Consider the following 9,599-nt stretch of genomic DNA (forward strand, 5'->3'; position numbering starts at 1 on the left):
CGGAGAGTGGCTGCAAGAGGAAAACTGGGTCGACAGGTTAGTATGGACAAAGAACAGATTTTACAGTTTTGCCAGTAATTTTAAGTAAGGATCAGAGTTTCTGTCCTCTAGGAAGAGTCAGGTGCAATCAAGAAATCTTTCCTGGAGGATATAACATCCAGGTTTCTGTGCTTAGTGACGTTTCCTTTTGGGGTTCTGTTACCCTGACTGCCTAGCCAATATCTGTCTCCTATTACGCAGGGGGAAGACCTGATTGGTTTGCAGTGTGCTTCACTGTGGAGGCAGCAGGAGGCGCTGCAGCCATCGTAGATGAAACTGGATCAAACAGGAATTCCATTCCTTCCAAGGTGGGAATGGTATCTTTACTGGTTTCCTGTTTGGGCTCTTGTCCCTGAAGTTGCCTTAAAAAGGCTAGTTTTGGGCTGGAGAGATGGCTTAGCGGTTAAGCGCTTGCCTGTGAAGCCTAAGGACCCCGGTTCGAGGCTCGGTTCCCCAGGTCCCACGTTAGCCAGATGCACAAGGGGGCGCATGTGTCTGGAGTTCGTTTGCAGAGGCTGGAAGCCCTGGCGCGCCCATTCTTTCTCTGTCCCTCTATCTGTCTTTCTCTCTGTGTCTGTTGCTTTCAAATAAGTAAATAAGTAAATAAAAATCTAAAAAAAAAAATATATATATCTGAAGGAAATATTAAAAAATAAATAAATAAATAAATAATTTTAAAAAAAAGGCTAGTTTTCTCCTTCAACAGCATGGCTATGACTACCCTTTTACAGTTACCCAGTACACATATACAACAGTTTCCCAAGTATAAACAGGCATGGAATTAATGCATCCTAAAGAGTTTAACAAGAGTTTCCAAGTGGTTATACTGGTCTATACTCAGACCACTAACCTAACAATGCCCATTGACACACATATTTCCTCTAATTTGAAATTGCTAGGCTTCATAATTTTCATACTTACTGCATGAATAAAAGTCCCTCACTGAGGACTTTGACCTCTTCTTAGATACAAAATGAGCCCAAACATCTTTTTATGTTTTCTCTTCCACTTACATTTTGAATCTAACCTTCTGCGTAATCTATCAACCATCAACATCTCTTCTGCCTACACTTACTTATGAAAAACGTGACTTCTAAAGATTACACATTTCCCACTTGCCACATTTAAACCTAGTATTTTCCTTTTCAGGGAAGATAAGTGCTAATGATGCCTATCAGCAAAGCAGGATAAAATGTCCTATTTAGTTGGGTGGTCTCTGGACAATGTTCCAATTCTATCCTCAACAGATCAGGAGGCCTTTGACATTTCTGAGGATGTATTCTTTACTGAGAATGTATTCTTTTTAGGCCTTGATTCTCGTTAAGTCTTCTAGCTCCCACTCCCGTTGGTGACTTGGTCCGGGTGCGCGACGAATGACGTCGACGACTCTCAAGTCTCCGGCTCTGCTGGGGGCCGCTACCGACCAATCACACGTTCCTTCCTGATGTATACGAAGGGCAGGGTTCTTTCTCGTCTGCAAACTCCCATGAGTTCTCGCGCACGTTTTGCAAGAGCAAACCCCCGGACGCACAGATGAAAACACACGCACGTGCTCGCGTCTTCTCCCGCGGCGCCGGGCTCTTTGAAACTGCACTGAGCGAAGTCGTCTTGGCATCCGGCCTCACACTTTCGACACAAACTTTTGGGCCAATAAACCTTAGGGGGCTTTGACAAAAGCGATCAAAAATATACAGGCCGCTTTCCAGCTCTGCGTTTTCTCGTGCCTTTGCTTCGGAAGGGACTGACCTTGCGCGTCTAGGTCGTCCTCGCCCGACCGCCACCGTGCGGAAAGTGCGGAGACGGACTCCGGATCCGCGGCTGGGAGGCGGGGCGCCGGTGACGTCACTGCGCGGGCGGCGGCGGCTGCCGGGAGTGTCCGCGTGCGCTCGGGCTGAGGCGGCGTGCGCGTGCGTGTGCGCCTGCGTCCCGTCCGCGGCCGCTTCTTCCCGGTTATCCGCTCGCGGCCGCTCGCCCGCGGAGAGATGGCAGACGACCTGGGAGACGAGTGGTGGGAAAATCAGCCGGCAGACGCCGCCAGCAGCCCAGGTAGCCGTCGGCCCGCGCTCGTGCGGGGCCTCCTCCTCCTTCGCCCCGGGGCTAGCCTCGGCTCCCGCCCGGCCCGGGGAGGGCAGCGATGGGGGGTGCCTCGGGGCGCCCAGCTGGCAGACAGGGCTGACACCAGCCAGTGTCCCCCTGTCAGTCAGGACGCGCCCTGGGCAAGTGCAGATTTTCTTTATTCTCTCCTCTGCTCCCCCAACTCTCTCTCTCTATGTATACATGTATGTATATGTTTGTATATTTCTTTTTAGTTTTTGTATAAAAGGAGACAGTTTTCCATAGGGGTCAAGGATGATCCTTGAGCTAGGTTCCGTCTGTTTCGATTCCAGTCTCACACCTCTTGTACTGTGTATGCTGTTCGTCTGTAAACTAAAGTTAAAATAGTAACGTCTGTTTTATTTGTACGGTTGTTGTGAATTATGAGGCGGTGATACTGCAGGCTACGCCCCTCAGCATCATGCTTGACGCGTAATACGTGCACAGAAGTTATGAGCTGCTGATTTTCTGGCCGACACCCCTCTAGCTTGGAGTAGTTGAGCTGGCAAAGGACTGAGCTAGAAACTGTCCCCTGAACCCCATCACTTTGCAGATGAGGATTGTGTGATCTGAAGATGTTAAGTAGCAAGTAGGCATCATTTGAGTCAGCAGTTTAAACCATTTTTGCCGCGCTTTGTATACCTATTTTGGATGCAGTGGGTATTAAGTCACTTCCGTCTTGAACTTTTGAAGTCTCATAAGACTTACTATGCAATTATTACCTTTCCCCCCCTTTTTGTCTCAAGTCATTCTCTAAGGGCTGTTTTCCCTACCATATTAATTTTTTTTTCTTTTTCTTTTGAGGATAAAGTTGGATTCATGTTTATTTGTCTTCAGGGCTCTCCCATGATAAACACTTGATACATGTTAGCTGTAAACAATCTCTTGAAATTTATGTTATGAGATCTATTAAAAATAAACTTAAAGCTGGGCGTGGTGGCGCACGCCTTTAATCCCATCATTCAGGGGGCTGAGCTAGGAGGATCACGTGAGTTCCAGGCCACTCTGAGACTCCACAGTGAATTCCAGGTCAGCCTAAATTAGAATGAGACCCTACCTTGAAAAACCAAGAAAATAAAAATAATAAGTAAATAAACTTAGCCAGGTGTGATGTTTCATGCTTTTAATTCCAGCACTTGAGAGGATGAAATAGAATTACTGTGAGTTCAAGAATAGAGTGAGACCCTGCCTTAAAAAAAAAAAAAAAAAAACAGACAACAATAAATAAAAAAATAGAGCTGTGTGTGGTGGTACACTGCCTGAAATTCTAGTATTTGGGCAGCTGAAGTGAGAGAATTGCCCCAAGTCAGTCTTCACAGCCAATACCCAGCTAGATAGAGCATATGACCTTGTCTGACCTCTAACTTCACCCCACCCCAACCAAAAAAAAGCTTATATTGCACTGTTTCCAGGAAGATAGCCATTTGGACAAACTTGGCAGATGCCACTCTTAAAAGGATAACCCATACAGTATTATTTTCTTCTTATCTCTTTATTTGAGAGAGAGAGAAAGAAGCAAATTGAATGAGAGAGAGAGAGAGAGAGAGAGAATGGGCGCACCAGGGCCTCCAGACGCATGCACCACCTTGTACATATGGCTTACATGGATTTTGGGGAATTGAACCTGGGTTCTTAGGCTTCACAGGCAAGTACCCTAACCGCTAAGCCATCAGCCCAGTATTTTCTTGATGAAATTTCCTAATTTTTTCTTTACACCCTGGGCCTTGTAGTTTTCCAACATTTACTTGAAGGACCACACCTCACACCCCAATCAGGCACGAAAGCTATATTTTATAGCATGATTCAAGGATAGCAGTCATTGCAGAAAGGCCAACATAAACAAAAATGAAAAAGTTGTAGAAAATATAAGTAATATGTGAGCATGGAGAAAGTATCAAAATGACTAGTGTATATATTTAGAGAGATAAAAACAAAGCTAGAGACCATTCAAGAAGTACTTAAATTCTTTGTGAGTGGTGAAGGGGATCCCGGTTATTGGTTCTAGTCCTGCCTCTGGGGAAGGGGGTTATAATTACTGGCTCTAGGGCTGGAGGATTGGCTTAGTGATTAAGGCGTTTGCCTGCAAAATCAAGGGACCCAGGTTCTATTCTCCAGGACCCACATAAGCCAGATGCACAAGGTGACCCGTACTCCTGGGACTTGTTTGCAGTGGCTGGAGGCCCTAGCGTGCCTCCACTCTCTCAAATAAATAAATAATAATAATAAATTAATTATCGGCTCTAACCCTTCCTGTATTCCTCATCCATTCCATAAATGAAAGGTAGTCAGCATGCATTAACCATGGTGTTTTTATGAATACAAATTCTTAGTGTTTATGACATCCTTAGAAAGATGTTACTAAGCCAGGTGTGGTGGTGCACGCCTTTAATTCCAGCACTCAGAAGGCAGAGGTAGGAGGATCGCTGTGAGTTCAAGGCCACCCTGAGACTACATAGTGGGTTCCAGGGGCTAGAGTGAGACCCCACCTCAAAAAAAAAAAAAAAAAAAACACCAAACAAACAAAAAGTGTTACTATCATTATTTTTTCAATAGGTGAAAAAAAAAATCAAGGAGTTAAATAACATGAATAGCAGTGCACATTGAGCAAGAGGTCTGTAAATAGGTTAGTCAAGTATAATAGATTTTCCTATTGTTACTGTTGTAGTTTCTCTGGTTGGGCTTTAGATTCACAGTGTGTAAACTGAAGAGAGTGTAGAGATCACCTTTTTGTTGTTGTTGTTGTTGTTGTTTTTTATTTATTTTGGTTTTTCAAGGTAGGGTCTCACTGCTCAGGCTGACCTGGAATTCACAATGTAGTCTCAGGGTGGCCTCAACTCACAGTGATCTTCCTACCTGGTGGGATTAAAGACGTGCACTGGCAGGCCTGGCTGTTTTTATTTTTTTAAGGGCTTTCCCAACCCACAGTTCTAAATACTGAAGCTGGTGGAAAGTTACAGTACTGCAGCCTCCACTGCCAGAGTGTTGTCCAACAGTGCATTTGTCAGCACTGAACCCTCTTACTTCCTAAGCTCTTTCTAGCCATAAGATTTCCACTGAAAATTGCTAATATTGTGTTATTAAATTTTCTGTAACTGTTTCAAAGTAAGGACTTCAGTTTCTTCGTCATCTGCTTCATTGTTACTGATGATTTGCTTTACCGCAAGCCATAGAGCATTTCTAATTTAGAAGTCACATTTCTTGATTCAGTGTTAATGAGGACAAATGAGATTAAATGAATTATGTTTGAATTTGAAGGTCAAAGAAGACAAGTGCACAGGTCAGAAAGACAGTTGTATTGTTCATTTTCTCCTGTTGTGGAGCTACTTGCATATCCATGTCACTTGTATTGATTTCATGTTCATGGTGCTCTGATGTATCTAGCAGTACTGCTTCCTGAGTTGTTTAAAGAACTGTAGTGTGGCCAGGCGTGGTGGCACGCGCTTTTAATCCCAGCACTCGGGAGGCAAAGGCAGGACAATCGCCGTGAGTTTGAGGCCACCCTGAGACTACATAGTGAATTCCAGGTTATCTTGGGCTAGAGTGAGACCCTACCTCAAACAAACAAACAAACAAACAACAACAAAAGAAAAACTGTAGTATGTTGTGGCTATTCTCATGTTTTCTTAGATCTGGTATAGAACTCAAAGATTGTACCAGACTATGGCTGGTAGCAGTTAAGGCATTTGCCTGCAAAGCCAAAGGACCCAGGACCCATGCAAGCCAGATGCACAAGGGGGTGCACACATCTGGAGTTTGTTTGCAGTGGCTGGAGGCCCTGGCGCACCCATTTATTCTCTCTCTCCTTCTCTCTCTCCCTCTTTCTTGGTGGACAAATAAATAAATATAAAATTTAAAAAAAGATTGTAAGACTGTTTTAAGGCTTATAAGACCATCATTTTTATATATTTGCAAACAGAGAGAGGAGAGAGAAAGAAGGAGGTAGGGAGGGAAGGAAACAATGGGCACAACAGGGCATCAAGCCACTGCAAATGAACTCCAGACCCATGTGCCACTTTGTGCATCTGGCTTTATGTGGCAACTGGGGAATCCAACCTGGGTCACTAGGCTTTGCTGGCAGGTGCCTTAACCACTGAGCCATCTCTCCAGTCCCAAGACCATCATTTTTTTGTATTAGACCCATTTGCATTGGAGCCTAACATGGGTCTAGCACTTGGTGCAGATGCTAGTGGAATGAATGAATTCATGAATACATGGCTAGCTTCTGTGGAACTCGTTAATGTATGTAGGGATAATATATATGTAGGGAAATACATCATCTGTCAATCAATCTAGAAAGTGTGCTGTTAGAATTTCACTAGAACTGTTATGGTACACCTGAAATGTCTGGTCACTCTGTTGATGTCACTGGTGGTGATTATTAACACTTACAGCCCAGTATAGATAGCTGAGAGTTACCAGTACTGTGGAGTGTACAGCCCTGTCTGCATTAGGTATTGAAGCCTAGGAACCGTCATTAGGATTTCATTTGAAGTCACTTACATTAAGCAGAATGCATGACAGCACAGTCATGATTTCAAGACATTGATGTTAAATTGAGCAGATCCAATTCCCGAGACTACAAAAGAAATTGTGAGTGTGTGTGTGTGTGTGTGTGTGTGTGTGTGTGTGTGTACACGAATGCACATGTGCGCAAGTGGCTTGGGAATTGAACCCAGGCCAGCAGGCTTTGCAAGCAAGCACCTTTAACCACTGAGCCATTTTCCCAGCTCCCTGATTTCTGAGATTTTGCTGGCATTGACTAGCTCATGTAGTTTCTCAGTGTGAAACAAAGTTACAGCATGGGTTTTGTGACTTTTGCAGTTGAGGGTAGTCACTGATCATTCACGTTGAAGGAAGCACTTGACTGCTTTCTTTTTGCTTCCTAATTATATGCCTATTAGGTGACCATGTAGTGAGTACTGGGAAATGGAACCCGGTCTACCGGCCTTTGTGAGCATGTGCCTTTAACAACTGAGCCATCTCTCCATCTCCACTATCCTGATTTTTGAGTAATTGGCTCTTCTTCCCCCCCCCTTCTTTTCGTAACTGGCTCTCTCTTAAGAATGCAGTTTATAGTCATCTACCTCAGAAGCACCTCTTGGGCGGCCACTCTAGCCATGCAGTCCCAGTCTCTATTTGGTTCCCACACTGATTCTCAGCAGAACCTTTGCCTTGTCAAATCATTGCTGTTTTCCAGAACTAGAATGTAAGCAAGGGTTTTGTTTTCCTCATTCTTTGTTTTATCCAGGGCCTAGAGTAGTCTTTGTGCCCATAGGAAGCATGCATTGAGTACTTGTGAGAAATTTAGTTAAATTTCTAAAACACAACTTGGAGACCTTGTCTGATGAGTTCTGCCCCCAAAACCTTTATTATCTGAAGTAGCATTTTGACGTATTTGTCAGATGCTGCTCTTTTCTAAACTGTACATTAACCTTCCTTTAAAGCAGTGTCTGGCTCATGTTTTATTCTTATCATAATTGAATTTAGCAGATTTTCTTTTCTTTGTTACCCACCTCCCTTCTGCCCCCCAGGACAAGGTCTCACTATGAAGCACAAATTGGCAGATTGACCTAGAACTTCAAATCCGCCAACCTCAGCCTCCCCCATGCTGGAATTACAGTTAAACACCCCTGCATCCAACTGGACTTAGTTTTATAAAATATGTATTGAAAAGGCACAAAAGTCTTGCTTTGTAGAAGACATGAGAGCATAACTCCTCCAAGTGGCACATTGTGCAACCTGACGGGAGTGCGATCATTCTGCTGTGATTGCTTGAGAGGAGCATGGTAAATGTCCTTCAGATCACATTGTTTTGTGCTCAGTTGCTTCCGGAAATGATGGAGAGGGAAACACCTTGGATTTTTTCTTCAAGTGAAGAAGTACACTTGTTATGTTTACAGTACTTATTTTATGTATAGGTAACTATGCATTATAGATGCTGTGAAACATTGCTTGTTCATAAGGAATTCAAGGTTGGAATATATGCAAGTAGATATGGATAACACTTAACCGAAAATCAACTGCAGAACATGTTTTCAAAGTTATTTATTGATGTTAACCCTGTTTTAGACACTACAGAAGAACAGGGGAAAAACAAATCAGCTTACATTATAGGACTTAATAATGGTGTGGCTAATCAAGGTACAAATGTCATGACAGATGTTTAAGGGCAAAATCAAGTAGCATAAAATTTAAGAAACAATGGGAAGGAAAGAAAACGACAGCTATATTACTAGTTTTTGCTCTATACTTAAAAACTAATTGATGGGCCCTTAGCTAACCTTCATGTACTAGCTTGACTTTATATACTCTCTTGTGCTTTTTGAATGCCAGACAAACTATACAACTAAGCTAAGTCCCCATTACTTTTTTTGTTTTTCTTTTTTCCTGATGGAGACAAGGTCCTGCATGTAACATAGCCTGGATTGGCCTTGATCTGATATTCCTCTGCCTTTGCCTCCAGAGTGGCAGGCATGTTATCCCAGCTTGTTTCATGCTTTTTTTTTTTTTTTTGCTTTTATTCTTGTTGACAACTTCCATAATTATAGACAATAATCCATGGTAATTCCCCCTTCCCACTTTCCCTTTTGCAACTTCACTCCACCTCATACCCCTTCCCCCTCTCAATCAGTCTCTTATATTTTTATGTCATTATCTTTTTCTCCTATTATGATGGTCTTGTATAGGTAGTGTCAGACACTGAGAGGTCATGGATATCCAGGCCATTTTGTGTCTGGAGGAACATGTTATAAGGAGCCCTACCCTTCCTTTGGCTCTTACATTCTTTCCACCACCTCTTCCGCATTAGACCCTGAGCCTTGGAAGGTGTGATCGAGATGTTTCAGTGCTGAGCACTCCTCTGCCACTTCTCATCACTATGGTGCCTTGTGTGTCATCTCAAGATCACTGTCATCTGAAAAGAGAAAGTTCTCTAACAAAAAAGTGAGAGTAGCATCAATATATGGATATGAATATTCAGAAACATGCTTACTGGACAGTTTGGTGAGCATAGTATATACATCTAGCCAGACACCAGCAGACATTACACCCCTAGGGCTCATGACTTCCCCTGTCATAGGTTTTCAATATCAGGCATGTATTCCCTTCCATGGAGCGGGCTCAAGTCCAGTTAGAGAGCTGTTTGTTTCCCCCATAACAGACGTGCCACTATTGCACCGGTTGGTTCATTTGGCCTAACTGGCCAAATTTAAGGTTTGCAGTGTCCACTGTTGTTTATCTCCACTGGTGATTTCTCTTTCTCCCATGGAGCTGCATGTAGCATAGTTGTTTCCAGCTTTCTCTCAGCTGGTCTACATGGAGGAGGTTTTCAGCTCAGCTCCAGCAGGATTTCTCAATGATGTTTCATACTTTTGTTGTTGTCTGGTTTTTATTTGCAGGGTTTCCAGTTTTTTATATTATCATTAGTATACTTTCCAGTGTTGCATGCCACCTCCCCATAACTGCTC

At 43.3% G+C, this 9,599-nt stretch overlaps 1 protein-coding gene across 1 annotated transcript in view; it reads left to right on the forward strand.

The window, feature by feature from the left end:
- The first annotated feature begins 1,945 nt into the window (after positions 1-1,945).
- Positions 1,946-9,599, forward strand: part of Cmss1 (cms1 ribosomal small subunit homolog) — a 361,859-nt gene continuing 354,205 nt past the window's right edge. Inside the window, exon 1 of the mRNA XM_045146713.1 lies at positions 1,946-2,085. Coding sequence (XP_045002648.1) covers positions 2,022-2,085 — 64 coding nt within the window. The 5' untranslated portion in view covers positions 1,946-2,021. The remainder of the gene's footprint in view (positions 2,086-9,599) is intronic.

Source organism: Jaculus jaculus, chromosome 4, assembly GCF_020740685.1.
Source record: "Jaculus jaculus isolate mJacJac1 chromosome 4, mJacJac1.mat.Y.cur, whole genome shotgun sequence".
NCBI lineage: Eukaryota > Metazoa > Chordata > Mammalia > Rodentia > Dipodidae > Jaculus > Jaculus jaculus.